Below are 20,227 nucleotides of genomic sequence, written 5' to 3'. Positions count from 1 at the left end.
TAAATCAGAGAAACTGATTCAGAAAATGAAGTGGTCTCTTAATTTTTCATTGCATACACATATATAATATAATTAATGTGTTTACATCTCTTTAACCTAGGTTTAATGTTTTACCACACTCCTATATCAATCCCTGATGCCCAGACAGTGGTGTGAAACTTGGGTATAAAGTTACACCCCTACAGTGTACATCTGTCTTTTTCCTCTCAGTTTATTCACCACTATTATGAGTCTTATCGTCACCATAGCCGCCTATATTTCATTCCGTCTCATTCTTTTTTGGAGAAGTCTGTCATTCCTGGCACCCCGTTGACTTGACTTTGTTTCATATTGCAGCTACTGGTGGTACATTTTCTACTTTCCGTTCTGAGAGCTGTTCCATTCTTTCAGAAATGCACTTTAGATGCCATTATATCGGCTCAGAGCCCCATGCAGCATGCTACATCATTTCATTTTGGTCTATTCTTGTGGACACCTCTTTTTCTGGCCTCTTTTTTTCCCCTCCTCATTCTCATAGGAGATGCTTTGTTTTGTGCATTTCTCAGCTTCTACGTTTCCCACGCTTCCACTTAAAGAAATATAGATGAAATATAGATTTGAATCTGTCAAAAGCTGTAAGAAAACCCATCCCCTAATTACGAAACACTTCATGGTAGGAAACCTTGTCTTAGATCAGACATCGTTCTTCGCATATCTTTGGTAGGTTTTCAAAGGCAAAGCAAGCTGACAGTAGATCAGCTTTTAACTCTGGAGAAGCGTGATGGATGTGGGCCTGTTCAGGTACCGTTCAGCTTAGTTCACTTATCTATCGCCTTTAATATCGTAGCTGCTGTTCATCTCCGCAATTGAATCAACAGCAGAGGAGAATCATTTTTATTCATCAGCATTGAATCCAATTTTCATAATCCTTTCGTTATTAGTTTTCATATCTCTGTCTTTATCAAAGAGCGGAGTTGGACTTTTAAAAGCTTGACTAACTTTCAATATCACCTTCACAAGAGAGGAGGGTGATATAGGAATATCAAAATAACAAAGACATTTTTTTTGCTCGGAAATATATACAAAGGAAAGGAAGCTCTCCGCACAAATGTGTATCGGAGCATCACTGCGGCTTTGAGGACCGGCATATTTCAAATTCAGCAGTGCACATGAAAGGCTGAATGAATATGCATGGACCCCTTTTTTCCAATCATTATGAATGGCTTCAATAATGCATGCCCATGTCCGAGGTACTGATGGACTATCGGTGAGGGAAGGTAACAGTGGATGTCAGCCACAGTGAAGGTGACCAGTGCATCAACTTCTGGAGTTCAGGTGAACTCCAGTACTATTAGTTTCTATTATACTGTAGAACTGTAATGTGACACAAACCTATTGTAGTGTATTGTAGTGGCGTTAAGATCAGCTGGCTTATTATTTAGTTATTAAATGAATGAACTTTCACTTACATAGCTTTTTAGCACTTTTTAGAAACCCAATGCTTTACAATGTACACGTTTTACACAAAACCATTGGTTCTTTGCATTCATCCACACACCGGTGAGAAGGGGCAGCCAATAGCGCACAGCGTACTCTCAACTGGAAAAAAACGTCCACCTGGAGGACTGCATCGGGCATTGGGCATCATTTACCCAGGACAGAAACAGAGTGCCAATCCATATCTGGGCACAATCATACATACATTTTAGACACACACAATCCTATAAAACAAACATACCTATACATACATATACAAATTAATTTAGAGTAGTCAATTTTCCAGAGCAGTTTAGAGTATCCAATTTACCTGATCTCCATGTTTTTGGATTGGATCCTCGGAGGAAACCTACGCAGACACAGGGAGAACATGGAAACTCCACCCAGATAGGGACTTGAACCCAAGACCCCAGTGCTGGGAGGCGAACATGCTAAGCACTAAACCACTGTGCAGCCCAAATGCATTCATTATAAGATACAGTACGGTATTATTCAATAACTTACCTCAATTATTTGGTAGCTAAGTTAGGTTGTAACTGTAGCCTGGAACATTCATTACATGGAACACAAGTATTGGCACACCTGGTCCATGTATTATTCTGAAATTAAGGATATTAAAAAAAGAGTATATTCTGTTTTTGTAACTGTTTTAAATGTCCAAATAAGGCTTTCTACTCGATATGGCTAGAGCATTGCTCTGAGGATTTGGCAAGCGCATTAGTGCTGAATGTTCGCCACCTTTCCCCATCCATAACTCTCATTTTAGAATTGCATGCAGCATCATCTTTCCAGAGAACACAGTTCCATTTCTGCAGTTGTAACATTTTTTTTAAATTTTTTCCCCCTACTTATACATTTCTGATCAGTTGTGGTTCTGTTTGTCTTACATCCATTTGTGTTGTAGGTGCACAGGGAATTTTAGGGGACAAATATTGGCTGTATTTATCAGTTGTTTACGAAGGGACATTCAGTTTGAAAACAGCAAATCGTGGCTGCAGCTTTGGCTTTGGAACACAGCTTTTTTTTTTGGAGTTTATAAACTCCAAAGAGCTTATAACACTATTGAAGGGCTATGACTAAGGATTATTTTAGTAGTCGACTAATCTGACAATTATTTATTTGATTAGTCATGACTCATTTTTCTCATGCCCACTTTTTTTTCTTCCTACTGTGAGGCTCCATATCCAATGCATGTTTTACTGCATGCTGACTGTCAAACGTTTAGGGCCCCAGACCAATTGTGCAGTACGTAATTTTAACCACAGGTTATATAGATGCCAGAATTTGAACTGTGCAGCAAGCAGAACTGTTGTTATTTTACCCTATCCAGCAAAGACAGACTAGAGGATTGTGGAGTCAAATATAATGTATGCACATCTTTCTCGACCACTCTTTCTTCCACTCTGAAATCTCACTGGCCAACTAAGCACAAGGGAAGGCCAATCAGACATTCTAATGTATTATTTAGAAGGGATGTCCACAAGCATTTGTACATAAAGTATATTTTACCTTGTCCTATTTCTCAGACAGTGTGTGCTGTAATCTCTCAAAGGTTTCAGCCAAACCACGTTCGTTCGTTTTCTTCTTGTTTCTTCCATGTTCAGCATTTGCTCTTAAATGTTGAGCTGATTCTTAGCATGGTAACCACAAATAGATGGAGAAACTGGAGCAAAACTGCAGCAAATCAACTTGTAAGATCAAGAAATACTCTTCTTAATCTGTTGAACATAGAAACTGATCTTGTTCTTCTTGACCGTTGTGTTGTCAAATCCCATGACCTACCTTATACCTCAAGTGTCTTTCAGAAAGAAAGGGCAGTTCAGTGGAGATGGGTAAAAAATTGGCAGACCTTTTTACTTTAAGGTGTAAAACCTGTTCTGCCACAAGCAATGGCTATGGTCCAGTGTGTGATGGGCCTAACAACCTGACCAGATGGGTGAGGAAAGGTACCGGAAGATCCTTCCACCCAGACACAGGCCTGATGTTCACGGGTAGATGCCTCTACCATCAGGGGGGTGCATGTTCTGGAAGTGGTGGAGGTAGTGGAAAATTGAGACTTGCTGTAGTCACTGAGCATGTCATTGGTTGGTCCTATGCTGGGGCTTAGGTTGGAATCACATTCTGATGATTACATTTGCTTTGTAAACTGAATGACTGCCAACTGGACATATAGCTGTTGCTTTCTGCTTTGTAAAATCTTTGGGGGAGTACTTCTAATATGTTCAGTAGTCCTATTAGTACAGGCCAAAAGCAAGAAATAAAAAATAAACCCTACAGTTACCCTGACTGTGGTTTGTCCATCCATGTACCATTAAGAGAGATTTCGTTAAAATCCTCTGCTTCAATAGACTGATCAACAGGCATCCCTTCGCTTTTTTAAAGAAATCCACATTTCCCCCCAATTAGACCAGCTTTCAGGTCTGTTCCTCTGGTAAGTCTCCACCCTCTAAAATGAGTATCAAGCACTAGTGGGCAGCTGCCCAGTTCTAACAGCATTCCCAGCATGCCTCAGTCTGTTACCCTGCTTTGCTCTCAGGAAGCGTGATGACTGCAGCACTCACCCTTATCACCCTACCTATGAACCATGAGCTGATTAGGAAGGAAACCTGGAGAGAGACAGACATGAATGAATGGACAGAGGGAGGATGGTTTAAAAGAGCGAGTGAGAGGAAAGAAATGAGGAACAGTGTTCTGAGAGAAGGCACACCACACATTCTTCGAACTACAGAATGTCCTTTGGGATGGAAAGCCTGTGCTAATCAAAGCATCCGCTCAGCTACATGTTCGCCTCCATATGATTCCTGCATTAATGAATGACGACCACGGTGAAAGGTAGAGAATGAGTGGTCATCTGAAGCCGAACCTCATGCAGGTACCTGCAATAGATGAGAGGAGGTTTTAAAACATGACATAAAATAAAGGCATGAAGGGACAGCAGTGTAATGGGAGATAAATCCTCTGGATCCTGCAGTGCCGTGTTATGCGTCATAGACCGGTGGGATCTAATAATTTTTCCTCGTTATGTTGTTGGCGCGATTACAGTTAACAGGAAAGTGCTTTATGTTTTGCGGGATCTTGGCAGGGACCATGGAGTTCTCTAGTATGGTCTTAAGACTCTCTGAAGGCACCATTCCAGCGACAGTGTTCTTCTTGGGCTATTGTTCGGCAGCCTCCCTCTTTGCCAAAGGAAGCCAAAGAAAGCTAAAGAAAGCAGTGGGAGTCCTAGGAAAGGTCCACCAACAGGTCAAGACTCCTAAAGTAGGGTTAGCATTTGATGGTGGTGGATCAATTACAACCCATCCTAGATTTAGTAGGCGAACTTGATTTACCACTTCCAGAAGTTTCCTGCTGAGGGCACCAGCAAGCTGGCTGTGAGTTGACAGCGGAAGTTCAGAGTGTGTCAGCATCCACAGCAACAAGTAGTGTCCTTGGAGTTATTTAACCTTGCTGAATAACCTTGTCTAAGGGTGATTTTGCACTTTTTCTGGAGCTGGAAGTTTTTGCTCTGCAACATTTGCACATTTGGTCAAGTGTGAAAGCTGTTTTTGAGCCTGGGCAGGCTCCAGAGTATCAATTTCTGGTGCTCCTGCAATTGGGGGTCTAAGGGTTTGCTTCAAGTAGACTCTGCTGCAGGTGTCGAAGCTGTACACTTTTGGTGTGGTTGAGTGATTGGTTCATTTTGGAATGCAACTGCTTTGACTTGTGATGCATGGAATTGCAAAACTCGGAGGAAATCTGAGGAATTCAGTTCCAATATATCAGCTAACAGACGCCTGTCCTGAATAGCAGCACACTAGAAATGTTAAGGGGAAAGAGAGAGCACCCTCAACCCACCCAGACAGAGCGTGGCCAATGGCCAATGTGCTATCTCGGACTCTGGCTGCTGATGGCAAGCAGCATGACTTGAACTGACCAGGTCAGTGTTTAAGTTCATCTAGCTAATATCTAACTAAACAATGCTCCACTGTTTCTTATTGATTGTTCCTTTCTTTCTTTGCCTTCTTACCACACATTGTCATCCAATTAGGCCTGTGTCTGTTATGGGATATGGCACAGTTCTGATACGCCTTTGATAATTGAATCATAAGTTCCGCCGCAATCAAAAAAGCATTAGCATTGGCGGCTTTGCTGTTTCAGCGGGTGCTGGTGTCATTAGCTCTCTTCCCCCTCCCCCACCCCCAACAAAAGCATCTCCAAAACAGAAAACAAGGCCGCGGCGTCACTGAAGACTTTAAAAAGTTATTAAGTACGGCGTTGATCGCTTGACATGTGGCGCACAGTAAAATAATTACCGCTGCGAATCGTTACGACCGCACACTCAATCACCGCGGGAAGACTCGTTATGCCAATCATGGCAAGCGAATCTGGTGGCTTTTTTAGCTGTATTTTATTTCCGCAGTCTTTAGCTTTAACGACTGTGTGGCGTGTAAGTGCGGAGCGGTGTTTGAGAACAGAGAAGAAAGTGGAAGAGGCAGCTAAGGAAGGAGAGAAAGAGAGGAAAGGAGGGAGGGGGAGGACAGACGAGTGCTTTCATGTTTTCTTCTGTACACAAAACATAAAATTTATAGGAAGTGCTCTACAGGGTTACACTTTCTCTCACTCTCTTTCTTTCTCTCTTGCTTCCTTTTTTACTCTCTTACTTTCTGTACATGTCATTCTCACTCTTTCCTTTCTTCACTCTCTTAAAATTATTTTTTTCATACTCTCTCATTGTTTCTTTTTTTAACCTTTTTACTGTCTCTTATTCTGTATCGCGTACTCTTTTTATCTCTTTCTCGTTCTGTCTCACACACTTTTCATTCCCTCACCATTTTTTTACTCTCCCACTTTCTGTCTGTCAGTCTCACTCTTTCCTTTCTTCACTCACTTAAAATTCTATTTCACATGCTCCCTCATTCACTTTTTTTTCTTTCTAACCTTTTTTACTCTCTCTCACTAAAGGTATCTCATTTTCTGTCTCTTTCATTCTCTATAGTATGATCTCTTTCTCATTCTTTCTCACGCACTCTCACATTCTCACATAATGTCTCTTTTACTCCCTCGCTTTTTTGTCCCTGTCACTCTTTCCTTCTCTTCCTCTAAAACCAAATTTGCACTCATTCTATTTCAGACTCTCTCATTCACTGTTTTTAATCTTTTTAACCTTTTTTTTGTAACTCTCACTATAGGTATCACTCTCATTCTCAGTGCTGTCTCTTGCATTTGTTCTCACACTCATTCTCTCTTCCTTTCTCTTTTATTCTCACTTATATCTGTTATTCTCACTCTTTCCTTTCTTCACTCTCCTTAATTTTTTTTACTCATTTTCTCTCTTGCTCTCTTACATTCTCTTTTCTTTTTTACTTCATGTCTCCTTCATACTCACTCTTTTGTTCTTTGTTCCTTTCATTTTGTTGTTTGTTCCCTGTTTCTTTCTGAATTGTATATCTCTCTCATTTTCTCTTATTCTCTCATTCACTCTCCATTTTCTTATTTTTTCCTGTGATTCTCACTTTTTCCTGCCCTCAATCTCCCTAAATTCTTTGTATTTCTCATTCTTGCTTCTTTTTTACTTTCTCTTGTGCTCTTTTATGATTTCTGTATTTAAATTACAGTCTTATCCTCTTTCTCTTTACTGCCTCTCATCTTAGAGATCTCTCACTTTGTATTTCTCTCATACCCTCTTTCTCTCATTCTCTTTTCTGTTTTCTTTCTCTTGATCGTCTTTTTTCTTTCTCTCACTATCTGACCATTTTATTAGTAATCTGGCTCTCTGCCTCTCTGTCTTTCTCTTTATCTCTCTCTCTCTCTTTATTCCCTTTTCCTATTTTCTTCTTTCTAATACTTTTGTTCCTACCTTTTCTCTACTTCATTGCTTCTATTTCCAGTCTCTGTCTTTTTGTTTTTCTAATTCTTTCTTTTTTTGCTTTCACATGCTTTCTTCCTTTATCCTTTAACTTTTCTTCCTCTTATTCTTTCTTTCTATCTCCATTTTTTTTATTTTCTCGCTCACTTTTATTCATTCTATTGTATCCCACACTTTTTCCTCTTCTTAAATTTTCCCTCTTTATTTCTATTTGTCTTGTTTTTCTTTTTATCGCAGACATTCTCTGTTCTTTATTCTTTGTCCTTTAGCCTCCTTCCCTGCTTTTTCTCATTGTAAAGTTTGTATTCTCCTCACAGTGCTCTTCCTATTTTTCCCCACCTCTTTAAATCCGGTGCTTCTTCTCCGGCTGCCATCATGACAGCATCATTCCGTCTTTGTCTTTGTGAGACGGCAGAGGGAGAGACGCGCTCTGCTTAAATGAAAAACGAGAAAACGCTGGCCTGCATGTTCAACCGACAAGACGAGCGCATATCCAGACTGACTCGTCTGCAGGCCTGAATACTCACGCAGCAGGCAGCCCACAGTGGATGCTAGCAGCCCCTGGCTGTGATGGGATCTCCACCAGCTCTACTGGAAAGTAGAGGGAGGTGATAAAGAACGCAATAAATATGAAAACATTTTTCACATTGTTAGGCAGCATTAGTAGTAGCCTGTGTTTAAACACGCTCAAACTGTCACTTCTGTCAAGCTCTTTAGCCGAGCCGAGCTTTTAGCCGCTGGAAGCCTTTCAGCTCGTCTTAATGCACATCTCCATTTTTACCATATCCGCTGAAAAGAGGCGCCGCCTGCGAGGCCGAGAGGTCGGCAGAGATTCATTATTCAGTACAGACGCTGAGGCCGCCTGAAACTCTCGCTTCTACAGAGCAGGCAGTAAGTGAGGAAGGAGACGCCATTTAGCCATTTACTCATCAAATCATAATTCACCCAGTCCTGCGTTATTAGGGCTTCACACTGCGGTTGGTCTTAAGGGTCTGCTCACGACTGCTGAGTGCTCGAAAGAGAAAGCTCGTCAGTGGGAAATAACCAGTGGACGTACGTCATTAGCAGTGTCTATATTTGTAATTTAAGAGTGGGGCGCTATTACTGTTTCAGTTATTTATTTATTTATTTTTTACAATAAAATGAACTGGTTCAGGGCTGGTCAGCTCCAGTCGTGTTTAAAGACGTATGTGATTCACTGTGACCACTAGATGGACTTCAAGTAGCAACATACATCGAAATAGATAAAGTGACCCCCCCCCCCCCACACACACACACACAAAAAAAAGAATTGTGAACCAATCACTTTTACCTGTTTGTTTTGTTGTACTCTACTTTGCGAAGTATTGCCCATTTTCTATATTCCACCCTAGTCATTGTTCATATAATAGAAAGATAATAATTTAAGCTAAATAGTAGGTAAAAAGGGGGGTGTGGAGAGTAAAAAGAAAAAGAAAGAAAGAAAAAATACAACAAAATTATCAAAGGAAAGCTAAAAAGGGGGAAGGGTAAAAAAAAGACAAAATATAGCAAAAAAAGACCAATAAGTTTTTGTATTATTGTATATGTGAAAATAAATAGAAAGAAAAGAGGTAGAGAAAGAGAGGGAATAAAGAAAGGTATCTGCCCAAACTGTGTGTATATGTGTGTATAGGAACATTCGGGTATAGGATGGTTATTTTTAAAATTATTTTATTTGTTTTATGCTTTTTTAATTCATTATCCGATTGCAATTTTGACATTTTGAACTCTGATTTAACCTTTATACAAGCCACAATGTAATGTGTAAACTGGGAATGCATCATAGAGGGCATAACCACCTATAGTGGACAGTGTTGTGGGTGGTAATGATTGTGACACGCCTCTTTGCTGCACCTCAACAGCTCTAGTTTGGAATCACTTGTAAGTATCATAATATTTATTATTAATAGCTGAAATGGTTTAGACTTTAGAATTAAATCAGATATAAGATCTAGAGTGCTGATTGGCCAGAGAGAATTGCCACTCTATTCAACACAATGCAGAAATCCAGCTCAACTAAGGCAGATTTTACTATGTATAAGTATATGTTACCTTCCCTATAAAGTACATAACCTGTTTTGTTCTCTTACTTTGCGAAGTATTGCCAACTAAATCCAGCAACATTCTGAGTGATCCTACCTCTTTAGTTCTTTCACATATTTTTGCCGCAAAAGTCGACACAATACTGTTCTCATGACGTTTGTGTCTGCAGGGCTTGGGGTCATCACTGTCCATGCCCAAAGTGATGTGTAACATGTTAAAACTACAGTTTTTGAGGATATAGGCCAACAGCACCACATTTCGTATTTCCCTGGTCTGTCAATCAAGTCAAGAGGGTGGTGCACTATTCCACTGTGCGTTGTTTCCCCAGGCCAATCCATTCACGTCATTCCCCCTCCTGCATCTCTCTGCTTCCTTAAATGTTTGTCCTAGTGGCCTAGTTCAGACCCCCCCACATTCATCATTCACCCTTCGTCATACTTGGCTTCACCCGCCTGCCCTGATTTTCTTTTGAAATATTGGAATACAGCTCATTTAAATGTGTAAATGTCTCAACATCAAAAATGGCTAAATTGCCCAAGCCCCTTCAGAAGGTCAGGCTCATGCGGGATCAACATTACAGCAAGGCCATTTGCACCACCACGGCTTCTTATCCCACTCAGGTTTCCACTCCTCTCCCTCAGCCACCCTCCTTGCATTTAGCGACAGTCAGGGTATTACGCCGCTGACGGGAAGTCAATATCAGCCTTCGGTAAACGGTGACAAATCTGGGTTCATTTACGTTAGTGCGGAAGGGCCTGTCATATTCGCCTGTCTTGGGACCCCTTTTTCGGTGTCTAATTTCCCCCTGTCCTGTCAGAATGTGTCATCATCAGAGCTTGACCCCCTTACCACCCCCTCCCATCCGACATTGCTGTACCTCAGCAGCTCAGTCCATTTATGCTCGTTCTGCAAACGTGCTGGGCCAAATAGCTGAAATGGTTCTTTAGTACTTAAGAAGATTTCAGAGGATCTATAACTTGCAGCGTGCTGATTGGCCAGAGAGAATTGTCACTTTACATAACGCAATGCAGGGATCCAGCCAAAATTAGCTTATTTTTGAACCTAGTCTCTTACCTTCCCTTTGCAGTACACAACCTGTTTGTTTTATTCTCTATCTTTGCGAAGTATTGCCAACCTACTTTAGCAACAGGCTGAGTGATCCTACCTTTTTAGTTCTTTCGCATTTTCTTTCACATGGATGTAACTTTCTTCTATGCTTTTCCCTAATTTTCCCTTGTGGCCATTTCCCATATTTCTACTATATTTAAAATATCTGAGCTACAGCAGAGACCACATTTTTGTATTTTTTATCCAACTCACAATAGCAGCTCAAAAAAACAAACAAACATGGCAACGTTACTTCCCCTTTACAGTACACAACCTGTTTAATTCTGTTTTTGCGAAGTATTGCCACTTTGCTTCAGTGGCAAAAGCAGCTTCTGAAATTTTCACTTATTACTACCATTTCCTGTATGACTACAGTGTTTGTGAAATATCTAAGCTACATGAGAAATCACATTTTCTTTGTTTTTTATCCAACCTACAGTTTGTAAAATTTTGGCATGGTCTTTTGATAAGGTAAAATTACAAACATTGTTGTCACAAAATGTTGCTATGATGTCACCAGGTATATTTTTGGGAAGAGAAACTGTAGTAGTTAAAAAAGAACCAGGTACTAGATGAATAGTGTTAAATCTGTGTACTGTAGGGACCAATTTCTTGAAAAAGTGCCAGTTTAGACAGCATCCATGTGGCTAACGCTACCTAATTCATCTTCATCATTACTTGTATAGAATCCACTTATTAACCCAAACTCTAACGCCATTCCACTAACTTGAGAAGACCATCTCAGGCCAGTTTAGAGTACCCTCAAACTCCCCTATGCCCAAAGACCATCCCAGTGTTTGCCGCGCTGTGAAGGGGAGGCTGTTCAGCTACTGTGAATGGATCTTAGTCTTTGCTCATGGATGTGTTAAGCTCACACAGAGCAAGAAAAACAGGGAAACGAAAACAGTAGCACGCCGCCGGCACGGCCGACAGAGTTTTGTTATGCGATAGCGCATGCTGTATCTTGTTCATGTACAGCTTTTATGTGTACAACTGGGGCATGTAGTGCACATATAACTTCAATGCGGCTGTATTCATCATTATTTTTTCCCCTCTATTCCAGTCCATATCTATCTGACTTTGATATCAGTAGGAGAGCATGGTTACGAGAGAAGAAAGAGGCCTCTGCTTTTGAAATGGTTACGCAATCGGAGTACGAGGAGCACACGTGGATGCTCAGAAGAATTAAACGCACCGTTAAAAGTATATTATTAACGACTGCAGTCGTGCAAGACTCGGATGCCGTTTGCGATGAAGCTTCAAGCTTTAAATCTCAGCTTTAATACAATGGCTTGATATATTAAAACCAAGGAAGAAAACCAGACGAAGAAGATACTGTTTTTTTTTTTGCCAAAGTAAAATGCATGGACGTGCAAAAATTTTAGACATAACTGTGCATAGATTGATCCTTTTTCGTCCAAGTGACGGCTTGTGAATGCCTTTTGCCATTTTGGATTTAACGTCCAAGATAGAAATCACATCCACATTCAGTGCAGGAAGCTTTAGCGTCCATGGGACATGCTTTGTGGTCGATAAGCACCCCCTGTCACTACTGCTACAAGTTTAATGGAGGAGATGTAGTTTCAGTTAATTACATGGTCATATATGCGATATGACTACCTCGTGTATCCTTCACCAGTGGTCGCAGAATGCTACCCACAGGATGCTGCCCACAGGACCTTGCCCCAGGAAACTGTTTATGAACTTCATCCAGTCCAGTGGCGACACCGAGGTTCAAAACCTCCAGCAGCACTGCTGTCGTAGTAACTCCTTCCAGCACCTCACACACTGTTAACACCCCTCCACTATATGCTAATATGGTGTCCATGCTGCTGTGGCAAGTGGAGGCCTCTAGTGGAATTCTCCAGTAACACACTTTGTGCACATAGACACTACGTAAAAAAAAACATAGAAAGTTACATTCACAATGCAGCTGATCGTATATCCTTAGGATTTGTTCTACACCCACCTCTCTTGATTCAACTAATACACTACCTAACAAACCCATCCTAAGATAAACTGGCTGTCTTCATGCTGGAAGAACACTAGCACATTCAAGGAACCGCTACTTTGCTTTAGAAGGACCAATTTTAGATTCCTAAAGCAGTATTTCTCAGACTAATCCACACAAACCTACTAGCAGTCCTCTATTTCACTTCATCCACCGCTTGAAGTGTTGACTGCCTAGTGGTCCCCAAGGACTGGTTTGAGGACCACTCCCATAAAGACCCTTTTAGTAGATGGCTTGTTAGAGAATCACTTTTGGAAACGAGACAAGTGTGCCCAATAGAAAGCTTGACTTAAGGATCGGAACTACCATGGTCAAATTACCCTGACATGCCAAAACACAGATTGGACACTAGCACGGCTTATCTGTCTGCATAGCTTAGAAAGGGTGTCCCAATCCCCTTCCCTAATTCACCCCTTGGCCCTACCACTTACCCCTAACCCTTCTTTTCAAGACTAACCCTTCCTCTCTGGAACACAGTTACAAGGGTTAGGGGGCAAATTCTTCCCCTGAGAATTGGGACAACCTTTCATGCACCCAATACATCATCAGGATAGTTAAAGTTCAGTAACTTAGCTGCTGCTGGTTCACTATTTAACTTTAGGGTCTTTAGAATGAGGGCAGGTGGTGCAGAAATGAATTATTATTGTCCATTCTTATTTCCTCTGTGATGGGGAGCTAAAATTAGGTTTGATTAGCTTTTATTTTATATTTTCCTTTCCACCTTAAATGCTGCAGCCCGTTCCGTTTGTTGCACCATATAATGTATAACAGGAAAGTTAGCTAGCTAGCTAGCTATCTACTGAGACAAACTACTAACGATTTTTTTTATGCTTGTTATTAAGAATTTGGCCATAAAGCATTGAAACTACACAATAAACTCTGGTAATATAGTGCTAATCGTCACGTTTAACAAGGAAAATGCCTACATTTTTGGGTTTCTTTGATCGCTTGTGCTGCCATCTTACCAGTGATTATCATACCCCTTTGTTTGAAGTGTGCCTGATGAAAATTCTCTGTATGAAGAACTAACAAGCTCTATCCCTTCCCCTAACCTACCCCTCCAGCCTAATAAGAATCAGGACACCTCTACCCTTTGGCATGCATGCACAAAACAGAGGGGTAGGGGTAAAGGGTAGGGCCAAGGAGTGAAATGGGATTGGGCCTTAGCTTATCTGAAGTACAGTTGGGTTATGCAACAAGACAGTGACCCAGAGCACACAGGCATGTCCACATAACAATGATTAAACATATGATTTTTGAACTTCATGAAAAGCCTACCCAATGTCACATCATAATCTATCCTTGAATGTTGTGACAGGACCTGAATTAGAAACAAACAGTTCTTAAATTTGCATTTAGTTACCTTACATGCTCTATTCCATGCACCTCCTCATCCTGATTAAACAATACCGCAAATGGAAATAGAAACTGTAACCAGGCTTATGGGCCCAGTATGGACGGCACTGAATGGTACTGCATGACATAGACTTAATAGCCATTTAGCCCAGTGGCTTTAGCATACATAAAATACCTGAAAAGACAGTTTAGCAACATTGTATTTGTTTCATTGTATATGTTATGAAGCTCCTACCCACCCCACTCTGTAGATTTTAATGAGCGCTATACCACACTTGTTGGTACATCAGTAGAGCAAGAGCCTCACTGACCTCTTCAAGAAAAAAAAGGGGAAAAAAGGCATGGGCCTGTTGTACAGAAAAGCCTTTGTAGGCACCAATCAGTGTTTACTTGTTCGAAGCCCCCCACGGCGGCGCAGACACTTTGCTGTTGTTCTTTTTCTGCTTTTATTACCTCCAGCCTTGGCAGTGGAAACTCTCCGTGACCACTGAAGGCTTCGCAATCATCAGGCCTGCCCGGGGCGCAACCTCCCCTACCGCGCCTGCTAGTTAGCCTCTGAAACAATTAGGTCACTTCATAAGAATTCATTAGCATTGTAATGAATGAACTACCTATTCCAATCAGCGCAGAACATGAAGATGTATAATAGGAGGAGAGGAGTCGCCCTCAACCTGGGTCAGCTTTCTGCTGATTGCTATGCAAAGTGTGAGGAGAGGCATCGATCCTTCTGAAATCTTATTACATGCTTCAGGCACTGTCGCCGAAAGTTCAGCCTTGGATGAAGGAGAACGGAACCCGAGAAGTCGAGGACGCAACGCAGTATAAAGCCAGTGTGGCGGTGATAGCGTGCGAGTGGCATTTCAGACTTGATTTGGCAGCCAGGAGAACCAGCTCTTCAAGACTGAACGCATCACTATTGACACATTCGCAACACATGCCTTTAGATTCGGTTAGAAAGAACTTAAAGAAGTATTATTGCTGCTAATACGAAATGACATGTTGAAATTAGGGCTGATTAGTTCGGAATCAACTGTTAATTAACATTAATTGTGGTAAATTCTGCCTCTGCAGCGCCCTCACAGGTTCAGCTGTGCTATAGATGAGGATGATGTGTCCGTGTACTTTGGTACGTAGACACGTCACAATATGCAGATCAGTTAATCAATAGTACAACCCCCCCTGCTGACGTCCAACCATCTTCATCTCACTGCTATACTGCTGCTGCTGCAGCTCAGCCAATCAGCTCTCCTCCTGCCCTGCTTCTAAACCCATACATCACCCAGTGCCCCTCCCAAACTACCCCTCCCATTTTTTTTTAGCCTTTTTCAAATTTGAGCTGAAGAGGGTGGAGTCAGCTAAAATCACTGATTGCAGATAGGCTCCAGAGTAGGATGGATGAATGGATGGATGGATGGATGGATGAATGAATTTTATTCTACCCATTGTATCTCAAGTCAGGAGACACCGACACTAAGTCTAATAAGTCGGATGCTGCCACTTGGCTCATTTGCATAAAGGGCAATAAGTGGTTTGAGGTGATAGTTGTTAAACTTTGTTTATTTGCTGTAAATGTAATTTTAATATTTTTTTTAGCTTCATCAGAGTACAGTGGCTTGCAAAAGTATCTATACCCCTTGAATTTTTTTCCCACATTTTAAAACCATAAACTGATATGTACTTTTTTAAAAATTGTTTTTAAACAATTTTTATCCTAATTTTCTCCTCAACTTTCAAGGCCTATACAACCCACTAATTAGGACCCTATCACTAGTCCTCTAATACATGTGAAGTCAGACACTGCCTGAACTGCTACTGATACAGTATTGCAGAGTAGCATCACAGTGTGCTCGGAGGAAAACTCAGTGACTAGGTTTTGACTAGCTCACAGGTGCCTCGTGCTGATCAACATCACCCTTTGGAGTGATGTGGGGAGCGAGAGCGTCATCTACCCACATAATTGTTCTCTTTCAGGGCTCCGTCAGCTGATGGCAAGCTTCTGAACAGCATTCAAACTGTCGGAGCCCCAACTAAAATGTATTTTATGGAGATTTTAAGTGATAGACCAGCACAAAGTTGCTCATAATTGTGAAGAGAAAAAAGATTATACATGGTTCTCAACATTTTAATCAAATAAAATTAAGATTGCAATTCCAGTACTGGAAAAAAAACCTGTTGGAGGTTGCAGAAGACTTGAGACTGGGAGGGAGATTTACCTTCCAGCAAGACAATGACCCTAAACATACAGTACTTTAGAGCTACAGTGGAATGGTTTGGATCAAAGCATATTTACATGTGTTAGAATTTTAAAATCAAAGTCTTCACTGAAATCCTGTTGTCTTGCCATTTGTGGCAAGACATGCAAATTGCTTTTTAGAGATGTCTGCTCTCCATCCAACCTGGCTGAGCTTGAGCTGTTTTGTAAAGAAGAATGGGCAAAAAAATAGATTAAAAAAAAGCTGGTAGAGATGTACCACAAAATACTTGCAGCTGTAACTGCAGGGAATAGTGGATCTAGTAAGTTTTGATGTAGGAGGTCTGAATACAGATTTTTATTTGATAAAATTTTCATTTCTTTCACCTCACCATATTATAATTTCAACACTTAACTTCCACGCTAAACTTATGAACTGTGATTTGGAGAAACCGTTGGGGTAAAAATGGGTGAAGGGGTGTTTAAAAGGTTAAACGCTAGCACACAGTGGAGTTGTGTGAAGGCAATAAAAGCACAGCGCAGGAGGAGTGTGTGTTATGGAAGCAGCTGTGTGAAACGTCTAGCTGAGTGTTTATCAGGGCTCAGTGTGAACACAGCTGGGGTGAAGGTGGTGTGGCGTCTGGTGCGCTGGGATCACGCTGGTTATGTGGCTTTGTCCTTTGCGGAGGCGTGTTTTCGAGAGGTGCTGCTGCAGCGGCGGCGGGGAGACTCTATGGGCGGCGTGTTGCACACGGTGGCATTGTGTTGGCACTCGATTTGGATGAAATGTTAACACGGGTGTGGCGGCGGGGTTGGGTGGGGGGCGGGGGGCCGGAGGGGCTCTCTGGGAGCGAGGCCAGATGGAGTGCACCTGACCAGGCTGCTGATCAGCCCCTTTACCCTTTCAGCTGCTCCACTGCAGCCCTGCAACAATACAGCCCAGATACTTCTACTCACACACACACACACACACACACACTCTCTCTCTCTCTCTTTATCTCTCTCTCTCTTTCTATCACCCATTCTCTCTCTTTCTCTCTTTCTCTCTCTCTTTATCTCTCTTTTTCTATCACCCCTTCTCTCTTCTCTTTCTCTCTTCCCTTTTGCTCTCATGCTCTTTTCTCTTTCCATCACCCTCCCCCCTCTCTCTCTCTCTCTCTTTTTTTTCTCTTTCTATCACCCCTTCTCTCTATTTTTCTCTCTTTTTTGTATCCCCTTTTGCTCTCACATTCTTTTTCTCCTCTTCTCTTTTTCTCTTTCTATAACCCCTCTCTCTTCTCTTTCTCTCTCCCCCTTTTTGCTTTTTCACACTCTTTCTCTCTCCCCTGTTCTCTCTGTCTCTCTCTCCCCTTCTATCTATCTATCTATCTATCTATCTATCTATCTATCTATCTATCTATCTATCTATCTATCCCCCTTTTTGCTCTCACACTCTTTCTTTCTCCCCTTCTCTTTTTCTCTTTCCATCACTCACACTCTCTCTCTCTCTCTCTCTCTCTCTCTCTCTCTCTCTCTCTCTCTCTCTCTCTCTCACTCTCTTTCTTTCTTTCTATCACACCTTCTCTCTTCTCTTTCTCTCTCCCCCTTAGGCTCGCACACTATTTTTTTCTCCCCTTCTCTTTTTCTCTTTCTATCACTCCCTTTCTCTCTCTCTATTTCTCTTCTCTTTTTCTCTCTATCTATCTCCCCCTTTTTGCTCTCACACTCTTTCTCTCTCCCCTTCTCTCTTTCTCTCTCTTTCTCTCCCCTTCTCTCTCTCATTTCCCCCTTTCTATCATCCATTCTCTCTCCCTCTCTCATTTCCCCTTTCTATCACCCCTTCTCTCTCTCTTTTTTCACTCTATCTCTCCTTCTCTCCCTCCTTCCCTCTCCCCCTGTCTGTCTTTTTCTGTTTTTTTCCCCTATTTTTTTCCCTGTCTTACCCTCTCTCTCTCTCTCTCTCTCTCTCTCTCTCTCTATGTGATTCCTTTTCACTCCCTCTTTTTCTTCACTTGCTTATTCATCTCCCCTTCTCTCTCTCTTTCTTTGTCTCTCTAACTCTTTTTCCCTCCCTCATCTCTCACACCCCTCTATTCTTTTTGCCATTCTCTCTTTTCAACTATCCCACATTTTTTTCTGTCTTACCCCATCTTTCTCTTAACCCTTTTTTTCCACTCCCTCTCTTTCCTCTTTCCCTTATTCATCTCTCTCCTTGTCTCCCCATCACTCTCTTTTTGATTCTGTTTTACTCACTCTCTTTTTTCTCTCAACTTTTCTTATTTCTCACTTCTTTTTTCTTACACACTCTCTCTCTCTTAGTCTTTTCTGTGTTTTTATCTCACTTTTTCCCAGATTGTCTTTTCTTAACGTTCCCTTTTCTATCATTCTTCTTTTTTCCCTTTGGCTTATAGCTATGTAACACCCCACCCCCCCCCACCCCATTTACTGTTTGTCTCTTCCATCATTCTCCCCCCAATCCCATTCTGCTCTCTACTCACTCCTCCTATCCACTCTTCCTCCGTTTGCACGTTCATGTGGAGTGTCGGCCGCATTAAGAGCTGTCCCAAAAAATGGAAAGGCAGTCCCTCTATCTGATTTTCTTCTCATGCTTTTTCTTATTTTCTCCTCTCTCTTTCTCTCTCATTACATTTTATTTACACTTTTGATACCTTTATTCTAAACACATTATATCTTTGAGTTAAAAAAATACTATGGCATTTTTCTCGAAATATTTCAACTTTATTTTAAATCATTTTATTGTCACACTACAGTAACACAGGTTTACCGCTGTTACTGGAAAATTTAATAAATAGAAACACAGTGAATATAAACCATATGCACCAATAGGGTGTCAGAATTATGTATTGGGTGTATGTTTATACTTCTTATCCAACCACAATCAGATTCACTCTATCTGGATGGAGAGATTTATCTGGATAAGGGTTTTTTTCTATTGAACAATGAGAAGCCAGAATGAAAACAGGCTCAAATGAAATAGCAGTAACGAGGCTGTTTTTAGAAAGTTTAGAAAACTGAGTGAAAATGTAAGAAAAAAGGAGTAAAAATAATTACTCCAGTAAAGTATAGATATTACCGGATTATAAAGTGCATTAAGCGACACTACAAAGAATGCATACTTGGAGTAAACTAAAATATAATTCTTAAAAAAAAAACTAAATAGTTATTTTAAAGTCAAACAAGCACTGGATATTAATCTACACAGATTTCTGTTTATTTGGCTGACTAAAGTGCTTCCGTTTATTTATAGTAAGCTTAGAATTACAGTATTTTGTCTAAGGGTGAGTGCTAGCCGTGGTTAACAGCGCCAGTAAAATCTATCTGACAAAAATCTATATGACACTGAGGAACCCTGAATATTGATTCTGGTAAGCCAGGGTGCTATCAGCTATCAGTTCATCCCACGTAGCTTGTTTTAACATGGCAAACATGCAGGCTACAGTCCAGTATAGTCACCTTTAAATGGCTAAAGAGCTAGTGCTTAGTGCGGTTAGCGGCTAATGCTAATACTGCTGCACTCATCCTCAGTGCTGGAGAAACTTCACTGAAAACTCATCCTTATTGCTCATTAATTCCTGATTGGTAGAATTCATACATAATGCAGACTGGATTATAAGGTGCACTGTTGATTTTTGGGAAAATTAAAAGAATTTATGTGCGGCTCAAATATGCAAAAAAAAAAAGAAAAACCAAAGTAATAAATAACAATAAATAAAATTTATTCTTAATTGTACTATTTTTATTCATTCTAAATGTGGTTTCTTGTATCCTGTTGTCCTGTACGGCTCTTGTTAAACGCTGGCATCCCTCTCTTCTTTTTGCTGTAGGCCGAGCTTCAGAAGATGAGGCAGCAGGCTGAGGACACCAAGCGCTTCATTGACAATCAGGCGATGGAGGAGCGCAAGCTGCTGAGGAACATAGCGGACGCTGACGCTGAGAGAATGCGGCAGAAGAAAGAATTGGAAAAGGTAAGGCGGAAGAAGGGGTGGTGGGGGTGTTTGTGAGTGTGTGTGTGTGTGTGTGTGTGTGTGTGGTGTTTTTTGCTTCAATAGCCGGCCCCTTTGCCCCACTATAAGGATGAAAGAGACTTGAGCCTGGGTGCATTCCAAACTCATTAGGAGAGGAGTCTATATGAGAGCCACCGGCACAGGCTCTAGTGAGAAAGAGGAGTGCACCAGAC

The 20,227-nt window shown here is 41.2% G+C and overlaps 1 protein-coding gene across 3 annotated transcripts in view; it reads left to right on the top strand.

The window, feature by feature from the left end:
• The window catches only part of cfap58 (cilia and flagella associated protein 58), a 193,310-nt gene that overhangs the window by 60,216 nt on the left and 112,867 nt on the right, over positions 1 to 20,227 (top strand). For all 3 annotated transcript variants that reach the window (XR_007428101.1, XM_049469848.1, XM_049469849.1), the window contains exon 12: positions 19,875 to 20,015. Coding sequence is in view for 2 of the 3 variants with exons in the window: in XM_049469848.1 (XP_049325805.1) it covers positions 19,875 to 20,015 (141 nt within the window). In the remaining variant the exon portion in view is untranslated. The remainder of the gene's footprint in view (positions 1 to 19,874; positions 20,016 to 20,227) is intronic.

The sequence above is a fragment of the Astyanax mexicanus genome, chromosome 21 (assembly GCF_023375975.1).
Source record: "Astyanax mexicanus isolate ESR-SI-001 chromosome 21, AstMex3_surface, whole genome shotgun sequence".
Lineage (NCBI taxonomy): Eukaryota > Metazoa > Chordata > Actinopteri > Characiformes > Acestrorhamphidae > Astyanax > Astyanax mexicanus.
This window is presented reverse-complemented; position numbering and strand designations above follow the sequence as displayed.